This window comes from Silene latifolia, chromosome 10 (genome assembly GCF_048544455.1).
Source record: "Silene latifolia isolate original U9 population chromosome 10, ASM4854445v1, whole genome shotgun sequence".
In the NCBI taxonomy this organism is placed as follows: Eukaryota; Viridiplantae; Streptophyta; class Magnoliopsida; order Caryophyllales; family Caryophyllaceae; genus Silene; species Silene latifolia.
The window spans coordinates 162,892,172-162,913,321 of NC_133535.1; the positions used below are offsets into that span (position 1 = coordinate 162,892,172).

At 43.0% G+C, this 21,150-nt stretch overlaps 1 protein-coding gene across 1 annotated transcript; it reads right to left on the minus strand.

Moving 5' to 3' along the window:
* Positions 1 to 1,050: 1,050 nt before the first annotated feature.
* On the minus strand, positions 1,051 to 20,509 carry LOC141606808 (rust resistance kinase Lr10-like). The gene is made up of 3 exons (XM_074426131.1): positions 20,309 to 20,509; positions 3,171 to 3,442; positions 1,051 to 2,161 (listed from the first exon to the last, which is right to left on the minus strand). The coding sequence occupies exons 1-3, from the start codon at positions 20,433 to 20,435 to the stop codon at positions 1,190 to 1,192; spliced, it is 1,371 nt and encodes a 456-aa protein (XP_074282232.1). The 5' UTR covers positions 20,436 to 20,509; the 3' UTR covers positions 1,051 to 1,189.
* Positions 20,510 to 21,150: the final 641 nt, after the last annotated feature.

The following is a 21,150-nucleotide window of genomic DNA, read 5'->3' on the forward strand; positions in this document are numbered from 1 at the left end:
GTTTTGATCACATTTTTCAACTTCATCGTATGTATTTGTTTTGTTCTCATTTAGGGTCTACCAAAATTTGTGGTGTTGACCTATTCAAAGGTTAACATACTCATCTCTAAGACTTCATTCCTATTCCCTCTTTCTTTCTCTATTTAAGAGAAGTTTAAGTTAATAACGATAATATTGTATAAAACAAATTCCATTGTTTTGTTGGTTAATTCTTGCTAATTCTTGAGTTACTTTTTTTATAAGGACGATTCATTGGAAAAAGAAGATTATATGGAGAAATAAAATATTAGGATTGCTTAAAGAACTATATATAAAAACCTATATATATATATATATATATATATATATATATATATATATATATATATATATATATATTAAAAACTAAGTGTAAGATTGACGACATCAACGTGAATGAGTAATAGTTTTTTAGTTTTTTTTCAACTGTATTTTTTATTTTGGTATTTGTTGATTTTTTTCATCATTTTACCTTTGAAAAAATAGCACTCTTTAATTTATCGACTTTGATATTTATGTTAACATGTCAATGCCCATATTTTTAGTACACGATCTATCATGAATTATTCATGAGGTAATCTTACTATGTGATTTGATATTTTATAAAGTCTCAATTACTAGAAACACTAAAAATATCACACTAAAAACAAAATATCCCGTGAAATTCACGGGCCATAAAACTAGTTTCTAATATAAAAAGTTAAACAAATAAATACGATAAATATAAATAAAATAGATAAATAAATAAATGACCGGCACGAAAAGAGTATAAAATTTGAAAAACTCGAATCCGACTAATACCCAAATATTTTTGTTAAAAATTGACTTATCCATTCAGCGAAGTTTTTGTATATGGAAGTCAAATTCTAAACATATGTGGATCACATATTGAGACAACTCTAAAATATTGCTTGTCATTTAAATCTAGACTTGATAACTCGGGTCAAATTATTTTGGATTTGGGTGATTTCAAGTAGGGTCAATCACGGATCCAACAAAGTGCAAGTCGGATTCATCCAGATTTCGGATCAATTTTATCTGGTCTATTAATACTAACGGAAAACAATTCACCAATTTCTTGTCATTGTACTCCAATCCATACAAAATACAAGGCCGTTTCAACACAATAGAGAGAACAGTTGAATTTTACAAAGATCATGAATTTCGTCTCCTAATAAGTATTAACTACTCTGATTTCAAATATCTCGCTAGTATTCTTCGATGATGAGTTGAATTCGGACAATTCACCATTGTTTGAGTCTCGACCATTTATGTTTGAATCATCTTGAAGGTGAGCAAAAGGATTTGGTGGCGGATCAACCTCGCCTCCTCCTTCCAACATTTTAACAACAGAGCTCATCATAGGCCTTGCATTAGGCAAGTATTGTACACACCAAAGTGCCACTTTCACCATTCTCTCCGCCTTTTCCCTATCCTCGGGTTCATCTATCCCAAGAGCCAATAACATTTGCGTCAACTCGCCTTTGGTGAATTTGTCATAGGCCCATCTCGGAACCCATTCCCCACTCTGGCCACTAAGGTTGGAGTCATGGTTTCTTCGTCTCCCTACAATTTCAAATAAAACCATTCCAAAGCTATAGACATCGCATTTATATGTCACGGGATAAGGAGTCCACAGCTCTGGAGCTGCGTACCCTGGAGTTCCTCTACATCCCGACATTACCACATTAGAACTATCTCTATTCAGTAGCCGTGCTAACCCAAAATCGGCCACCTTTGGGTTTAAATGCTTGTCTAGTAACACATTTTCAGGTTTGATGTCGTAATGTATAATTCTTTGATGACACTCCTCGTGCAAATACGCGATTCCTCTTGCAATTCCGATTGCAATGCCATGTAACTTTTCCAATCCAATTGTTGCGCTTTGGTGACCAAATATTAGCTTGTCAAGACCACCATTCTCCATGTACTCAAAAACAAGAGCTTTCATTGTCGGTTCAAAGCAATACCCGTAAAGCCTAACTAAGTTAATATGGTATGTTCTGCCGATGGTGCTCATTTCCGCCATGAATTGCTCTTCCATTTTCTTAGTTGTATTATCCTTGAGTACTTTTACTGCTATCTGCATTCTGTTTGGAAACTCTCCTCTATACACTATTCCGAATCCTCCTGATCCAAGTTTCTATTTAAGAAATTCACATCGTAAGTAATTAACAAATTTACCTAAAAAATAAAATTTCCCTCGATAAAAATAATCTTGTTCCGTCACTAACGCTAAGCATAGACAACACATTAATTAACTAACTGGAAGTAGACCTGGCAAAAACAACCTGACCTGAAAAGTCTGACCCGAGATTCAAAGTGACCCAAACTACATCACCGAATGTGATCCAAAACCCCAGTTGACCCGATCCGACCATGATCCGAGTTTTTTGACCCGTAACTGACCCGACCCGAAAATGACATAACAAAATATAACTCTAATTGAACCGAAAAGACTTGAAATGACTATTTCTCTACTATCCTTTGACCCGAAGATGACCCGACCCGAAACAACCCAACCCGCTTGACCCGAAACATACCCGACCAACAAACCCGAAACAGACCTGAACCCGAAATGACCCTCCCGACCCGAATTAACCCCAAATCAATGAGAAACCGGAACTAACATGACCCCTGTCAAGATACAGCTCACCCATGATAAAGGCACATGTGAGTATCCCACATTGGAAAAAGAGGAGAGAGTTGTCTATCATATAAACCAATGAGTTACTCTACCCATTGCCAATTGGTTTTGGGACGGAACCTCCTTGGACTTATAAGCTGGACTCTCTCTCCTCCATGCGGGTGCGGCACAGGCCCGATAACGGAACTTATCATGGTATCAGAGCCCATGGTCGAAAAACAAAAAACAAAGACCTGGGCATGAAAAATAGAAAAAGAAAAACTGGGCCAGAAAATTGCAGTTGGACAAAAGACTTGAAAAAATCCAATCTCCCTGAAGAGGGACCTCACATGTGAGGGGGAGTGTCAAGATACAGCTCACCCATGATAAAGGCACATGTGAGTCTCCCACATGACTCTCTCTCCTCCATGCGGGTGCGGCCCAGGCCCGATAACGGAACTTATCAACCCCGCCTGTTGACCCGTTTTGCCAGGTCTAAGCGGAAGTATAAGGCATTTGATGGTACCTGAGAGAAGTTACGGGTGGAATAAGCCAACTCTTCTGAGGAAAATCTAGTAAGTTTTTCTCTGGCCATGTCGCTAAGGAAGCGTTCCATAGTTGCCCCGATTTGCAAGTCGTCATCATCAAAATGTCGATCACTATGCCGCTTGTTGCCTCCGGCTCCAACAGTCAATTCTAACTGTGGATTTTTATTCATTGAATCTCCTGTCTTCTTCAGGCAGTATATTATTGCAATTACTATTGCTATTGTCGCAATGCCTCCGAGAACAGCCGAAACTACAATGTAGAATTCGTTTCATCAATCAATCAATATCTATCTACTGATCTACTTACCTATATACATAGTCCAATTTGCCATACGTCACAATTTCAAACAACCTAAAATAAATTTTAATTTTAATAATTTAACAAGTGTTTTTCTAACGTTAATAAACCAAATAAGGAAATATTCACAACATATTCGGATAAATGCAATTATAAACTTAGTTTTACCTAATTATTGAGAATATCCTATGAATCTTTCCTTATTTATTTTAGGGCACGCGTTAGAAAAACTCTTATTATTATTGTTGATGTTGGAAAAAAGTTCAATTGGCATGCAACGTTTGTATTAGCCAATATATGAGTTCGATTAATCCGGAAACAACCGTATTTTCGCATTCACGACCCCAAAAACCTAACCCGAAACTCGACTTGACAGAATCTGAAAATTAACAACCCAAAACCGACCGACCAGACCCGTTTTGACACGACACCTGATAACCAATGACCCGAACCCAAACTCAACCCGATTCGAGATGAAACCGACCCACTATTGACCCGATAATTATTAAGTTTATTATTGATCAAAATGAACTTGATTTAGTGTTTGGTATGTTGAATTTGACTTAATTTTTTTTTTTTTTTTTTTTTGGTTCATTGAATTTGACTTAATAAGAAGGTAACTAAACTAAATGATGCTCGAAAATTAAAGTTAATGGTAAAATAATGATTTATTGCGATAACGTAACTACACTAGATAATGAGCCAATCCAAACCCCACCGGAGCCGATAAATCAATTGACCCGGCCTGATGCCTACCCAACCCGAACTCGATTCGACTAGAAATGGTAGGCTAAGGCTCTGTTTGGTAAAACTAACTGAAAAGGTAGCTGAAACCTGAAAACTAAAAAGCTAACTGAAACCTGAAAAGGTAACTGATAAGGTAGCTGAAAATTTGGAACTAATAAGGTAGCTGATTATATAAAAAAAATGTTTGACAAACTAACTAAAAAGGTAACTGATTTTGATAAAATGACGTAAAAAGATATGATAATTATTTAATAATATAGATTTGTTCCGGGTGTAATTCCAGAGCAATATTGTTTTACCACGCAAGCTTGGTGAATGGATGTCTTTCCTTGCTTTGACTCTTCCTCTCTGTCTCTCCTGAAACGATGAACAAACTGAGGGCTCGGCTTTGCACCGAGCGTACTCACTCCGACGCTCAAGTCAGTGAACTTAAAGGGATTAAGTTATGTGTTACTTGACAAAGTATATTGTAGAGAGATAAGGGAGTTTATACCAGATGAATAGTGAGTTTTAGGTTAGATTGTGGATCCTTTCCTCAATGAGGGTTGAGGAGTATTTATAGACTTTCACCTTTTGTCACGTAGTGGCCAAGTGGCCAAGTGGATAGCAGGTGGAAAGACTGTTCTACCCTCGGCCGAGGGACCCATGGCAGGCCGGCGGGCCCGGTTGACTCCATGCCGAGGGGTCTTGGATATGAGTACGCGGATATGTGTCCCGGCTGGCTAGTTGTCCTAGCCGGGACCCAAGTGACAGGCCGACAGGATGCGTCGGCTAGGCTGTCCAAGGTGTTGACTTTGCTTTGGATATCTTTGACCTTGCTCAATATGTTGACTCGGTCAGCGGGTGCAGAATATGCCCCATCAATTTGCCCCCAGCGTAGTCTATGTCGTGGTATGGACCTTCGATGAGTGTTGAGCGTATTCTGCGCAAGTAAATTTTTTCTGCCCCGGCTACTTCTACCTCGGCTTGGTTCTGCCTAGACCGTACCGTATCCCCCCTCCACATGGATGTGTAAAGGGCATCAAATGTGGAAAAGAAAATGGCGCTGGCTGAGACCGAGGTTGTGAGTGCCGTGTGTTTTTGATTGCCCCCAGCCGGTGCTGCCAAGCTTGGTTGCGTCAGCGGGCCGTTTGGCAAGTAGATACCAAGGAGCGTGTTGAAGAAGGTACGTCGATTGGTATTCTGTCAAGGAGCGTGTTGAGGAAGTTTTGTAACTGTTTGTCGATTGACATTCCGTGGTTGCATGCTTGACATGTGTCTCGTCGTTGATTGGTTGACGCTTCATGGGCTTTGTCCTGATTGGTCGGATTGAGTGGGCTTTGCCCTATAAATAGGAGAGTTAGCCCCTGAATTTGGCCTTCCAAATTCACTCTCTCAAAAAATTTTCTTCTTCTTGCTTAGTTTTCTTTGACGAAACTTCTCTCTAGTCTTCGAAGCGTTACTCGGCGTAACACTCTTCCCAAGGTAAACAAACAAATTTTTCAACTTTTAATTGTTTAAGTTTTTGTTGTGAACATGTCTTCTGCTGATGCCGGACCTAGTAATCCTGCGCCGGGGGGTTCCCCGTCGCGTCTTGATGAAGAGGAGGCACTAGCCGCCATCCCGATAAGGTCCGGGGGCCCTAGGTCTCCTTCTCCTGAAGTTGATCCAAAAGTTCTGGAGGATTGGGAGGATGATGATGATGTTGATGATGACGGCGATGATGAGGAAAGGGCTCATTCTGATGACGAGAGGCCGTACATCCTGGATCACGGCGACGCCTGTAAGATCGGCCCTGACCGTGCTTGGACCCACAAGTTTGCCAGTTGTTCTGGTCCTGACTTCTTCGAACATCATTTCTCCTTTGGAAGGGAGTATAGGATTGTTATTCCCAAAGAGGGTCAGGCTGTCTGTTGCCCTCCTCCGGGTTGTATCGGCGTGTACATGAGACACCTGGAGTATGGGCTCCGGTTTCCTCTCAATGTATACGTTGCTGCCATTATTAAAGTAATGAACGTCGCTGTGGCACAGTTGCATCCGTTGGCCGTTAGGACGATCATTGGTTTTGTGTGGCTATGCCAGTTCAAGGGGGAGATTCCAACGGTGAACCTATTCCGCCGGCTTCATCACCTTCGACTGAACGTCGCCGGTGGCAGGGGGTGGTATAGCGTACATACCGAGCCAGGTTATCTCACCGTCCCCAAGCTCACTTCCTGCAAGGACTGGAAGAAACGGTGGGTATATGTTGAGGTTCCAGGGGATTATCCACTGCCTCGGCCCTTCCAGCACCAAGTCAATTTGCGGTGCGAGAGCAAAGGGGAGCGTGAGAAATATGTCTCCCGGGGCAAGCTTAAGATGGACGCCTTGAAGGTCCCTCTTAATCCGGACGAACGGCGGGCGATGAAGTTGTTTGAGACTGAGAAGGATGGGTCGCCGAAGGGATGGATGCCCCCCGACGCAGATCATTCTTCAAGATGAGCCGCTCTGCCACGTCGGCTTCATACCGGCCCTAGCACAGGGTGAGTGGGGTCGGTGTGAGGCCCATCTCTGCATTTAATGTTTCTGTTTTTTGAATTTTGATTTATTTCTTTTGTTTAACTCTTGCTTCGTTTCCTTTACAGACCGTTTTGGCCCGGATCTGTCTGAGGAAATCCTCTTGAAGATGGGACTTGACAAAGACAAGAACGTCCTTGAGAGGCACCCGAAGGCCGATGCACGTGATCGTACACCGGCGCCAAACGACCTTATGGACCAGCAGTTGAAGGGCCTAGATACGACGGCGGCTCAGGCGAAGGTTGCTGGTAACATACCGCGCCGAACGCGAAAAACAAAGTCTTCGGCGGCGACGGCGTTGACATCAGTTCCACCTCCAATCCCTTCAGTTCAAAAGGAGACGGTGGAGATCGTCGATATTACCGAGGAGGAGGTCACCTTGGCAGTGGAATCTCCTCTCTTCCGCATGAGGAAAGAGACTATCGCCGCCGCCGCGTCGCCGCTTCGCTACTATCTCTGCTACATCGCGAGGCCGACAAAGAAATGGGTCCTCTGGCCAAGAAGGTCAAGCCTGGTATAGATCTATCCTATGGCTCAGACTTAGCCGGTTCATTAGGCGTTCCTGATGACAGGCTCTCTGGTATGTCCATGAATGTTGACATGGATGCTTTGATTGAATTTTTTGTAGATCAACCGCCGCCGCCTACCGGACACACTGTTGAACGGCGTCCCGAGAAGCGACTGCGCGCAGACGGGTGGTAAAGATGCCACCGTCGTCTCCTCCTTCCCGAAGCCTACCCCCGCCCAGATTAGGTCGGAGGGCCTAAGTTTGTCCAGGATGCTGGCGAAGTGGGCTGATGTGGTCGGTGCTCATATTATGGAGCAGGAAAAGGTCATGGCTGAAGTTGCCTCACAGCTTGATCGGCTCAGGCTTAAGCTCGCCGCTGCGCAGAAGGAAGCTGAGAGGGCCAAGGCTGAGGCTGAAAAGGCGGTCCGTGCTGAGCGAAAACTTAGGGAGGACGCTGAAAAGGCGGTCCTTGCTGAGAGAGCTAAGGTTGAGGCCGCGGAGGCTGATGCCGCTAAGCGGCTGGAGGAGCGTGACCACCTCCAGGCTGTCGTCGACTTCACTGCCAAGAAGAGGGACGAATGGAAGTCTATGTTTAACGCCCAGGGGAAGGTGGTTCGGAATACGAGGGCTATCATCGCCCAGAGGGAGTTGGACATTGAGAAGCTCCAAAGCGTTATTCTTCCTAACATGTGCGCCCAACTAGGGACTGGCCGAAGAAGCCGCCAGGGAAGTGATAGGGGAGCTCTTTCTTGATGGCTCCTTTCCGTGGCAAAAATTTGACGAGCTGCTTGATGACAAGCTTGATGCTAAGGAGAAGGCCGCGGAGGCGAAGGCCGCTGAGGAGGCAAGGGTGAAGAAGGAGGAAGAGGAGGCCGCGAAGAAGGCGGCCCATGCTGAGAAGGCGAAGGCGGCCAAGGAGGAAGCTGAGAGAATGAGGGCAGCTGAGGCTGCTGAGGCTGAAGCTGCCAAGACAGTTTCTGGGTCGCCTACCAAAGAGGATGCTGCTGAGGCTAACAGTGGTGAGCAGCAACTGGCATAGGGAGACGGGTGGTCGTTACCAGACTCACCCGGCATCTCGGATAACTTTAGCTGTTCGGGGGCCAACTATTGAGCCTTTCCTCCCTGTCATCTTTTGGCGCTTCAAATGATATGTCTGTAACCTTTTGCTCTTCTTTTCCTTGTTTTTGTAAAATTTTGGTAGGTTGTGTTTTGGCTTATCCCTATGGGGACGGCCGTCGTCTGTATTCTCCTTACTTGTAATCATTTTCAATAAAGCTTGTTCATTGGCCCTCGGCTTGGCCGAGGCTTTGATCACAATCCTTCACTTGTCTTCTTACGTTATTAATTGAGCGCTTTTTTTCGTTTTTACCTTCGGCCTGGCCGAGGCAGTTAGAATGCGTATCTCAACTGTGTTTAACGTTTTTTTAAACATGTTGGCATGTTGGTCGCTTCCTCTTTCACTCTCGGACTGGCCGAGGCGTCCGATTTGCGCTTCCCAACCGCCGCTGTGAACATGTTAGAGTATCGACCGTTGTGTCCCCTGCCAGGCCTTCGGTTGGCCGAGGCGGCTAGAGGTTACGGCTCGACAGCGTTCGTATCTGTAGACATATTGATCGCTTCCTCTGCCAGACCTTCGGTTGGCCGAGGCGGCTAGAATTGCGTCTCAACTGTACTTATACGTTCCTAAGGCATGTTAGTCGCTTTCGCGAGTATCAACTGCACTGGTAGTGACTGCCGTGGCGTCTACTTCTTGGGGTGACTGCCCGGCTTGGGCCGTGGCGTCTACCTCGATATGACTACGGAGGGGATAAACACTTTGATGGAAAATTTGGATGATTTTTCAATAGATATAAACACGCGTTGGGGTGCCAACAACAGTTTTTGGACACCTCCGCCGCTATACAAAGTATTTCCTGAGGTTGTCAGTGTTCCAATGGCTCATCAAAGGCACACCCTCCATATCTGTCAGCCGGTATGTACCCGGCCTCATTTCTTCAACCACTTTGTAAGGACCCTCCCAGTTGGCCGTCAATTTACCATGAATGTTCCCTTTGTTGGTGGCGGCCGACTTTCTTAGGACTAGATCCCCTACTTTTAAGTCCCTTTTGTGGACTCTTCGGTTGTAGGCTCTTCTCATTCGGTTTTGGTATACTGCCAATTTGAGGCGTGCTGTATCTCGGCTTTCTTCGACCAGGTCTAGGGAGGTTCTCAGACCTTCCTCATTTTCAACCGGGTTAAAGGTGGCCATTCTGAATGTTGGTACCGCTGCTTCAATTGGCGGGGATCGCCGGACCGTAGACTAAGTGGAATGGACTGTACCCCGTTGCTTCTTTCTCCGTGGTTCGAAGGGACCACAGGACGCCGGGTAGTTCATCGGCCCATCTTCCCTTTAGGTCTTCAACTTTCTTCTTCAAACCGTTGAGGATTGTTTTATTGGCTGCCTCCGCCTGTCCGTTGCTCTGTGGGTGGCAGACGGAGGAGTATGCAAATTTGATACCAAGTTCTTCCAACCAGTTCATTATTGTGTCACTCCAAAACTCTCGGCCGTGGTCAAATACCATGACTTGGGGTAACCCAAAACGAGTTATGACATTTTCCCAGATTACCTTTCTTACGGCCGCCGTCGTCTTCGCTGGTACCGCTACAGCTTCAACCCATTTGGTGAAGTAGTCAACGACGACAATCAAGTACTTTCTTCCTCCGGATGCCGTTGGAAATGGCCCAAGTAGATCCATCCCCCATTGTGCAAAAGGAAGGGGACTAAGTACCGGCTGCAGGTCTCGCGAAGGTGCATGTATCACCGGAGCATGCTTTTGACAGTTGTTGCACTTTTTGGTTTTGGCTCTGGAATCCTCAAGCATGGTGGGCCAGAAGTAGCCGGCTCGGAGAGCTTTGTGGGCTAGTGTTCTTGCCCCCATGTGATGACCACAGATGCCTTCGTGAATTTTCGTATTAGCTCGTCGCGTCGGTACCGGGCCGACACATTTCAAGAGTGGCCTTATCACGGACCTCCTGTATAATTCTCCTTCAAACACGAAGTACCTTGCTGCGATCCTCTTTATCTTCTGCGAGAGACTGCGGTCCTCCGGTAACTCATTTATCAATTTGTACTTCATTATCGGAGTCATCCACCTCGTCTCGGCTTCTATGTCGCCCACCATGCCGACGGTCTCAGTGATGCTTTTAGCATTCCTGATGTCTACCAGCACGATTCGGTTGACATTCTTGATGGTTGAACTGGCAAGCTTTGAGAGAGCGTCGGCTCGGTTGTTCTCAGACCTGGGAATGCATTGTATCTGGAAAGATTTCAATTTTGAAGTGTCAGCTTTTACCCTTTCCAGGTATCTTACCATCCCGTCGTCTCGAGTCTCGTACTCTTCTCTGATTTGATTAGCCACTAAAAGTGAATCTGTTTTCAAAATGATGTGTTCCGCCCCGGCAGCTCTAGCTAGCTCGACTCCAGTTATCACCGCCTCGTATTCGGATTCGTTGTTTGAGGCCGAGAAGGTAAATTTCAAGGCATACTCAAACTCGTCCCCGTTTGGGCTGATGATAAGTATGCCGGCTCCTGAGCTGTTCGTCGTGGAGGACCCGTCGGTGTATACTTCCCACACTCCGGGATTTGGTTCTTCTTGATATGTGCACTCGGCCAGGTAGTCTGCAAGTGCCTGCCCCTTTATCGAGGGCCTCGGCTTGTATTGAATGCCGAAGCCGGATAGCTCTACTGCCCATTTGATGAGCCTGCCGGATTGCTCAAATTTTTCCAATGCTTTCTCCAATGGTTGGTCGGTTAAGACCGTCACGGGATGTGCGTCGAAGTAAGGTTTCACTAATACAAATACAGGCAACCACATCGGCCCTTTAACAACGATTATTCACGAAAATCACAATAGACGTTGTAGAATGTGTGGCGCGAATTTTACTAAAATCAATTACAACGGGTATGGTTATAAAACCGTTGTTATTAGTTTTAACAACGGGTCACACATGCACAACCGTTGTTAATAATTTGGCGCAAAATTGGCGCAAAGTTAGTGAAAAGTAATCACAACGGTTATTTTTGAAACCCGTTGTTAAAACTTATTTAACAACGGGTGTTTTTTTACAACCGTTGTTAAAACATATTTCACAACGGTTGTTGTTTAATAACCGTTGTCAATACTTTCCATACTATAAACCACACAAACAGAAGTCTGCTGCAGCCACAAAACACAACCCTTAATACACAAACACAAACACAGCAGACAAACAAACACAAAACACACACTCTCTTTCTCTCTTTCTCTCTTTCTCTCTTTCTCTCTTTCTCACTTTCTCATCGTCGCTTTATCTTCTCGCCGTCACTGTTGATTTCATCGTCTATTACGTTCTGTATTTATCAGGTAAATCTCGCCGTCACTGTTAGTTTCATCGTCATTATTTTCTTTTTCTATTTATTTCTTTTGCATGTATGTGTTTTTATCGACCATTATGTTATTTGAATCTAGTTAGTTAGTAAAACAATGAAGAAGCAAGATAAACATAATTAATATATATATATATATATATATATATATATATATATATATATATATATACATAAATTAAAAAAAAAATTACATATATAAAAATGCAATTCTTATATTTTCATAGAGGATCTTATTCTGCTCTATCGTATCCGTCCTCTCCTCCTTGGCTATTTGGAGGTTCCGTTCAGCAGTTGCTATATCGTCATATAGCCGCAATCGCGCTACTCCGTCAAGCCATCTTCTTTGGCGTGCTTCAGTGCGGATCGAGCATCCGCAAGGTAGCTCCTGAAACTTTCCTCAATATGGAGGAACCGGCGGATGAAGTTGTTGTTGTTCTCGATCATGGTAAGAGTCTTAAGGATGAAATCATTCATTTTGTTGGAGTTTTTGGAGTTTGTTTTGAAAGATTAAGTAGAGTTTGTTTTAGCAGTTAGGGTTTGGAGATTAATATATTGAGATAATGGAAATGTTAGTTGAGATAATGCAATGTATTTATACTAAGCAATGTGTGGGTTGAGTTGCTTTTTAATTAATATATATGTTAGGAAGTTGTGCCATAATCATCATCATATCTCTCAATAATGCTGCTTCAAATCTTATTACTAACCCTTCTCATTCCATATTATCCGTTCATATGTACAGTGATGTCAGTAATAATGCAGGCATCGGAATTCTAACGGGCCGTAATTATGCATGCATCTAGTAATATTTAATTTAATTTTTTTTATTTTTTAAGAACAAACAACAACGGTTATTTACAAACAACCCGTTGTCTTTAGTTATAACAACGGTTTTGTATATTAAAACCCGTTGTTATAACTTTCCCCCCAAAATTGAGTCACATTTTCCACAACGGGTTTTTATACTTAAAACCGTTGTTAATAGTTTTAACAACGGGTTGCTTAAGAAAACCAACCGTTGTTATAACCTTTTACAACGGACGCTTTAACAACGTCCGTTTTTTATATAACAACGGTTTTTGACCGTTGTTATAGCCTGTATCTGTAGTAGTGTTTCAGTTTCCTTGCGGCAACGACGACGGCAAAGGCTGCTTTTTCAATCAGTGGGTAATTTCTCTCGGCGGGCAACAATGTATGGCTGACAAAGTAGATTGGGTGTTGCTGTTTGTCTTCTTCTCTCGATGATCACGAAGATCGACCGTGGCCGAGGTGATTGCTATGTATAGATATAGCGTCTCCCCAAAGATCGGCCTGGACGGGGTTGGGAGAGTTTGAAGATGAGCTTTCGGTTGCACGAAAGTCGTGCTCGTTCCTCCCCCACTGAAGTCTTTATTTTCCTTCAACACTTTGAAGAATGGGGTGCTCTTGTCGGCTGACCGAGAGATAAAACGGGCTAGAGCCGCCATCCTCCCGGTCAACATCATAACCTCTTTTCGATTCCTCGGCTCCGGCAGGTCCAGGATTGCTTGGACTTTCTCTGGATTGGCATCAATTCCCCCGGCGCCGACAAGTACGCCGAGGAAACTGCCGGACACCGAAATTGCATTTTTCATTGGGTTAAGTTTCATCTTGTATTTCCTTAGTGAACAAAATGTCTCGTGTAAATCGGCTAAGTGCTCATTTGTCGACTTGCTTTTTACAATAGCATCGTCGACGTAAGCCTCAATGTTTCGCCCTTTTTGATTTTGGAACACTTTGTCCACCAGTCTTGTGTAAGTTGCGCTGGCGTTCTTCAAACCGAACGGCATCATTTTATACATGTATGTGCCGTTACCGGTGATGAATGCGCATTTAGGCATGTCTTCTTCGGCCATGAATACCTGATGATACCCCGAGAAGGCGTCCGGCAGCTCAAAGATAGTGTAGCCTCGCCGTGGCGTCGATTAAACTATCTATTCGAGGCAAGGGATAGCAATCTTTGGGGCACGCTTTATTAAGATTGGTAAAATCTACACACATCCTCCACGCCCCGATGATTTCTTCACCATTACAACATTAGCTAACCACTCGGGATAAGTACAAGGCATGATAAAGCCCGCCGCTAGTAATTTATCTACCTCGGCTTTGATAGCCTCATCCTTCTACCGAGGAGTTCCTCATCTTTCGCTTGACAGGGCGAGCGGTGGAGAGTACGTTCAGCTTGTGAACAATTACCTCCCGGCTCACGCCCGGCATCTCGGCCGCTGAGTAGGCGAAGACGTCTTTGTTCTTCCTCGGCAGGTCTAGGAGAGCGGCCCTGAATTTTGGCTCCAGGTTGTTGACACCGACGATTACGGTGCGCCCGGGTCAATTTCCACTTTTTCGGTCTCCGCTCCTTCGACCATGCCGACAGTGGCATCCATGAGGTCGCCCTCCTGTTGTAAGGATGGGCTTTTTCCCTCTCTCGACTTCTTCGCCACTTTGAGGGATTGCATGTTGCACCCTCTGGCAGATATCTGGACGTTGACTACTTCGTCTTTTTCGTCCTTTGAGACGAGCTTATGCGCTTCCCCCCGGTCCGAGACATACATCAGTGTCAGGGCCCGGATGGACATTATCGCATCGGCCTCGCTCGAGTGACTCGGCCTATGAGGACGTTGTAGGCGGACGAGCCGTCAATGACCACGAACTCGATAGGACGTTCTTAGCCGCATTCCCTCGCCGAACATCACCGGCAAACCTGATTGACCCTGGGGATACCAGGCCGGCCCGGAAAAACTGTACAATGGATTGGTGCAGGGGCTCAAGTCCTCAATATTCAGACCGAGATTGAGAAAGCACTCCCTGAACATAATGTTCGTGTAGGCGCCTGTGTCAATCAGGCACCTCTTGACCAGGTGGTTGGCTATGTCCAAGTGGACTACAAGTGGGTCATTTGTGCGGGCGATGACTCCCTCGTAGTCCTTCTTCCCAATAGTCATATCAGGGATGTTGGAAGCGGGGATCGCTGTTTTGGGCACAAAGTTGATGGCCTGATATAGCTCGTTCAGGTGCCGTTTGTACCCATGAGCGGACCCACCGTTCTCGTTGCCCCCGATGACAACATGGATTACTCCTATCCGTTCAAAGACGGATTTTTTATTTGAGCCGCCGATAGTAGTCTTTTGGCCTCCGGCAACATATTTGCTGAGGCTCCCCTTCCGGATCAGCTCTTCAATGGCATTCTTCAGATGCCGGTAGTTGTCAGTTAAGTGACCGGTGTGGCCGTGGTACTCACAGTACTGGCTCGTGTCACCGTCCCCCTCGCCTTGGGAGGCCTTTCCCACTTCTGATCCTCGTTCTTGCTCAGGGAGAAGACCTCGGCGGCAGATACGACCAGGGGGTGTGACCATTGTACCGCTTTTGGTAGTACGGTCCCGAACTCCCCCCGGCGCCCGCCGAGTTCTGTTTCCTGGCGGGCTTGTCAGACCGTGACCTATTATTGTCACGGCGTCCTTCATCCGGGTTGTCCTCCCGGCGGCTCTTACTCTCTGAGTGCCCGGCCTCGCTGGGGCCTATCCAGGTTTTGTGATAGTCCTCCACCTTTATGGCTTGGTCGGCCATCTTCCTGGCGGAGTCTAGGTTCAGGCCTCCGCACTTGATGAGCTCGTTTTTTAAGTCCCCTCTTGGGAGGCCTTTCATCAGTGCGAAGGCCGCCAGTTCGCTGTTCAGCTCACGAATCTGCTGAACCTTGGCGTCGAACCTCTTCACATAACTTCGGAGTGACTCGCCTCCCTCCTGTTTGATAGTCAGGAGATCCGATGTCTCGACGGCCCTTCTCTTATTGCAAGAATACTGGGCCAAAAATATGTCCCTTAGGTCGCCATAATAGTATATCGACCCATTGGGTAACCCCTTGTACCAACTTTGTGCCATCCCATGCAGGGTCGTTGGGAACACTCGGCACCAAACCTCATCAGGCTGCTCCCATACCGACATGTAAGACTCGAAAGCCTCGGCGTGGTCGGTTGGGTCGCTTTCTCCTTTGTATGATATGGGCGGTAACTTTAGTTTAGTCGGCACCGGGACCTCTAGGACATAGGCGCTGAGGGGCTGTCTGACCACGTGTCGCATGACACGCGGCGATCGGCTCCTCGCATCCCTAGTCCGGCTCCTCTCCCCGCGGCGGGAAGGGCTTCTTCTCCGACTCTGGTGAGTCGGACTTCTTCTCCGACTCTGGTGAGTCGGACTTCTTCTCCGACTCTGGTGAGTCGGACTTCTTTCACTCCTCTGGGGCAGGCCTCGTTGGTGCTGCGGCGACGCTGTCCTCCCGTGAGTGCGGGAAGGACTCAGGTCTACCACTTGCACTCTGGGCTCCCCCGGCGTCTTGACATGGTCAGCTTCCTCCAATGCTCTGTTCAAGTTTTTCGGAGTCACTTTTTGGGCCCTGGTTTCCTGTGGGGGTGCTGCCGCTCTTGTCGTCGTGACAGTGTGAGCCGGCGTGCTACCCATTAGGTCCAGGAGTAGCTTTAGTTTAGCTGCATCAACCACATGTCCCATGACAGTGACTTGGTCGGTGGGCAGCGGTGTATCTTGTTCTGTTGGCATCCCGTACGTCGTATCGTGATACGGCGGTGGGGACCGCCGATTTCGAGTTGTGGAATGTGTCATCTTGGAAGAATTCAGTTTCCACACGCACCATCTCTGGCTGTTTCGACATCCTCTTAGCTCGGCGAATGGGTTTTGTTTTGTGTTTTTTTTTTTTTTTTTTTGGGAATGAATGTGACTAGCTTCTAGTATCGTCTCCCCACAGACGGCGCCAATTGTTCCGGGTGTAATTCCAGAGCAGTATTGTTTTACCACGCAAGCTTGGTGAATGGATGTCTTTCCTTGCTTTGACTCTTCCTCTCGGTCTCTCCTGAAACGATGAACAAACTGAGGGCTCGGCTTTGCACCGAGCGTACTCACTCCGACGCTCAAGTCAGTGAACTTAAAGGGATTAAGTTATGTGTTACTTGACAAAGTATATTGTAGAGAGATAAGGGAGTTTATATCAGATGAATCGTGAGTTTTAGGTTAGATTGTGGATCCTTTCCTCAATGAGGGTTGAGGAGTATTTATAGACTTTCACCTTTTGTCACGTAGTGGCCAAGTGGCCAAGTGGATAGCAGGTGGAAAGACTGTTCTACCCTCGGCCGAGGGACCCATGGCAGGCCGGCGGGCCCGGTTGACTCCATGCCGAGGGGCCTTGGATATGAGTACGCGGATATGTGTCCCGGCTGGCTAGTTGTCCTAGCCGGGACCCAAGTGACAGGCCGACAGGATGCGTCGGCTATGCTGTCCAAGGTTTTGACTTTGCTTTGGATATCTTTGACCTTGCTCAATATGTTGACTCGGTCAGCGGGTGCAGAATATGCCCCATCAAGATTTAAAGGGTAAAAACGGAAAATCAAACTAAATCAGGTACCTGAAATCTCAAATGCTACTCTAGGTAGCATTTCATTTCAGGTAGCTTATTTGGTTAAATAAACTACTTGTCAAATGCTTACAAAAAATTAAGGTACCTGAAATTTTGGTCAAATAAGTTACTTTGACCAAATCAGGTACCTGAAATACTTTGCCAAACGGAGCCTAAGTGGATATAACCTAGTTTGATATAAATTGACCGACTTAAACCCGGCCGGTCGGCAACTCTGGTTTTTTGTTAACATTATAATTTATAGGGTAAAACATGTAAGAAAAAAGAGAAACTCTTGTAAAAAAAAAAAGGGGAAACTACCTACGCTACAAATTGATTGAGACAACCCATAAAGAAATGGGTACATCACTGATCTTTTATGAGAAATGGATTAATTACTATTGGGGTTGATTAATGAAGAAATCACGTTAAAAACACAAAAAAAGAATTAGGAAGATATAAATTTTCACTTTAGATGGATACTATTTGCCTAAAGTTTTAGACGAGTTAAATATTGCACCAATTTCATAATAAGAGAAACAACAAATGGGATGTCACCACTTTATTTTATGGGTAAGTGATGATATATTTAACCCGTCTAAACTATAAACGGATATACCGGCTAAAGTGAGACTAATTATTAGGATAGTGGCAAACGAAAGTGGGATATAGCCAAATTCCACGCACTAGGCATACATATGATTAACGGCTGTTAAACATTGACTCGTTGACTTCCTTAACCGTAAATTCTTTTTTTTTTATAGTTTAATCGGAAAAAAATGTGATAGTTTGGGTCCTCGTTTTTGGGTTAACTCTTTTTTTTATATACTCTTCTGTTTTAGTGATATGTTTATACTTTTTTTATTTTGTGAGGAAAAAAAAAAAAAAGCGTAAAGTTATTACTGGGACGGAGGGCGTATCTACTAATTTAATTTGATAATCAAACTTGCTATTAAAATACGTTAAGCGTATATTTAGCTAAAGTTCTCCACTATTGTTATTGTAAATCTGCTTCTACCGGCCAAATAGGGTTTGTGTGTATTTTTGGAAAAAAGGACCAAGTACTTTTTGGGATATTGAAGTAGGAAAATACTTCACATGGGAAGATTACACAAAATTGAGCAATTTCACATCAAAAACATAATCAAAATAGAAAAATATCCTCACTACTCTAATGTAGACACGATTCTATTGTTAATCAAAATTTTGTACTCTTGTCGTCCTAGTTCTTTATATCTCCCTCATAAAATAGGGAAAGTCAGTCACAAAATAAAGTAGTTGTAAGTTGTAACCATATCACAGGATAAAAAAGGACTAGTAGTCGATTGTGACCATGATTTTCTTTTTCCTTTTAGTTTGTAGGAAGCTAATGTAAAATTCTTTATTTGTTAAATTGGTTTTTCTAATATGTGTCTTAAAAGAAAACATTAATAAACCAAATAAGAAAATATTCACAACATATTCTGATAAATGCAATTATAAACCTAGTTTTACCATATTTAGTGACAATAGCCTATAAATTTTTCCTTATTTGTTTTATTAATATGTGTCCACCCGTTGAATAGTTAATGGATCTTGTTCGTTACGTTGTAGGTATAGAAGACAAATACTACTATATACAACCTGTTGTACAAGAGCATTGTACCACCATCATAAATTTAATCGAGTTTATGTGTATTTTTTTCGAACTTTTATAACTTTTGATTTATATTTAAATTTTTTTATGTCAAGATTAAAATCTAGTTGAGCTTATATATACTATTCTTGAATTTCATTATAATTTTTTAAAATCAATATTTTTATAATGGAGCTCAAGTTCTTTCTAATAAAGCTCGTAATGTATAGGTCTAAGCTCAAATAATTCATTATAAAGCTCGGATTCTTTATTATACAACTAATACAACCAGTTGTATAGTCTAATTATTGAGCAGATTATATGGAGATATAATAATTGAATTAGAAAGGAGGCTTCAAAAATGATTGTTTCACCTTTATACTGTCAACAGAAAATACTGATAAGGGGTGAATATTAATTCCGTTTTACTTGAGATCACCACAATAAGTAATACGAAGTACTATACTATTTGTTGTAGGGGAGTGATAGGGCGACACCGGGTGTTACCGAAACTCGGTAACACCTTAATTAAAAAATGATAAAAATAAAAAAATAATAATCAATTTTCAGATTTTGCGCCAAATTTAATGGGCATTATTGTAACTTAATCTAATTAAATTTGGGAAATGTTATGATTTGAAAAAAAAAATCATCTATGATAGAGATTATTTTTGCGAAGTAGGCAAATTTAACAAGCTGATTCATAGACAATCTTGTAAGGATTATCAAGACTTTATGGCGCTACTCTTCATCAACGACTTTGGGGAATTTTTCATGTTTACTAAATCAGCAATCACATTTTTGCAGCATATATATGATTACTTTGTGAATTTTGGTTGATTGATTACGCAGATTCCCAATAATTAATGACTACACATAGCCTCAGAAAATCAATTGAGGGACAATTTAATGACGATTTCCTACATCACAAAACACAAAGAAAGTTGTAAATTTCAATGATGGACCCTAAATTAATTACCTAGAATCCAGATTCACTTAAATTCCTAACCTAGTAAATTAATCTTCCTAAAATACCCTTCTCAAGTGAAAAGTTTTAAATTTTAAAAAGACCTCAAAAATGGAATGAATTTACTAAAATACCCTGGGTGTTACTGAAACTCGGTACCACCCGGTGTCGCCATCTCATTTTCCTTTGTTGTACTTTAATGCGGACAACTAGTGTGTAACAATGCTAGCTAGTTGAATGGTTAATAGGTGTCATTGAATACCTATGGAGTTAGTGATGAGTCCTAAAGAAATTCATTAGCTAGGGGTAAGGAATTTGGACTCTATGACGGGTTAGCTCCCTCTCACACAAATGTAAGTGGAAGGTAAGTGGAGCGCTCCATTTACTTTATTGCAATTAGTTTAGAAATCAAACAAACAAAATCCCATAAAACTCTTACCTTTAAGATGGACTTAAATATAAACACACTAGAATAATTAACTTGCCTTTCGATGGATTCGACCCTTTTTTACTGCTAACTACTAGTTAGGTAGTTGAGAATATGATTTATTTTAATAGGTCAACGACTCAAAATAACCTTATCAATTAACAACAAAACTAAATAGGAAGAAAATTGAAGATTTACTAGTAACAGCGGATGAAAAGGAGTTAGCAGCCTTAGTGGGGTCAGGAGCAGAATAATCAGATGTAACATCAAATTGGGATGAATCTGCATTAACCGGTCCCAGATTAGTTCCAAGAGATGAGTTCATTTTATTTTTTGGCTCCTTTTTTTTTCTGAATTATGAGAAATTTTGATTCTGTACATTAAACAAGAAGATAATAAATATGTGAATAATGTGATACACAAAGCAGCAAGCTATTTATTTAATTATTTTGGGTTGATTTTTGGCAAAGTCTTGCACATCATAGTCCGTAGTTACGTACACCATGCGGGAGCTAACCAGTAACCATCAACATCATCGACCGTTGAATAGACCCTAATGGTAAGGCATGTCCATTATGACCAAACAAAATACGAGGTAATAATCATTCCGTCTCGATTATTTGTTGACTTTCAATTTTGTCATAAAAATTAAGGTGTGATTGTCTAAACCAATAAAGAACAGCAGATGAGCTAGTCTCTAAGAGCAATAGCAATAGAAGAACTTTATAGAAAGTTCTTTCTATGCCATGTCATATTACATCAATTTCAATACTTAAGAACTTTTGTTTACAATGGAAGAACTTAATATAAAAGTTCTTAAATGAAATTTACTTAAAAATGGACAATATTGGAGTGTTTTTCACATTTTACAAAGCTAATTTATTGGTTATACACATTCTCATATTTAAAAACTTGGTTCTTATTTTAGAACTTTATTCTTAAAAATAAGAACAACTTTTCAATGCAATAGAAGAACTTTAAAAACAAGGTTCTTAATGATAACCCCAATGTTAAGAACTACTATTGCTATTGCTCTAAGC

Coding starts and splice junctions, on each gene's coding strand:
- LOC141606808 (XM_074426131.1), bottom strand. CDS start 20,435: ATGAACTCATCTCTTGGAACTAATCTGGGACCGGTTAATGCAGATTCA. Junction 3,443..20,308: donor CTTTTCATCCGCTGTTACTA/GTAAATCTTCAA, acceptor TCTACATTGTAG/TTTCGGCTGTTCTCGGAGGC. Junction 2,162..3,170: donor CCACCCGTAACTTCTCTCAG/GTACCATCAAAT, acceptor TTTCTTAAATAG/AAACTTGGATCAGGAGGATT.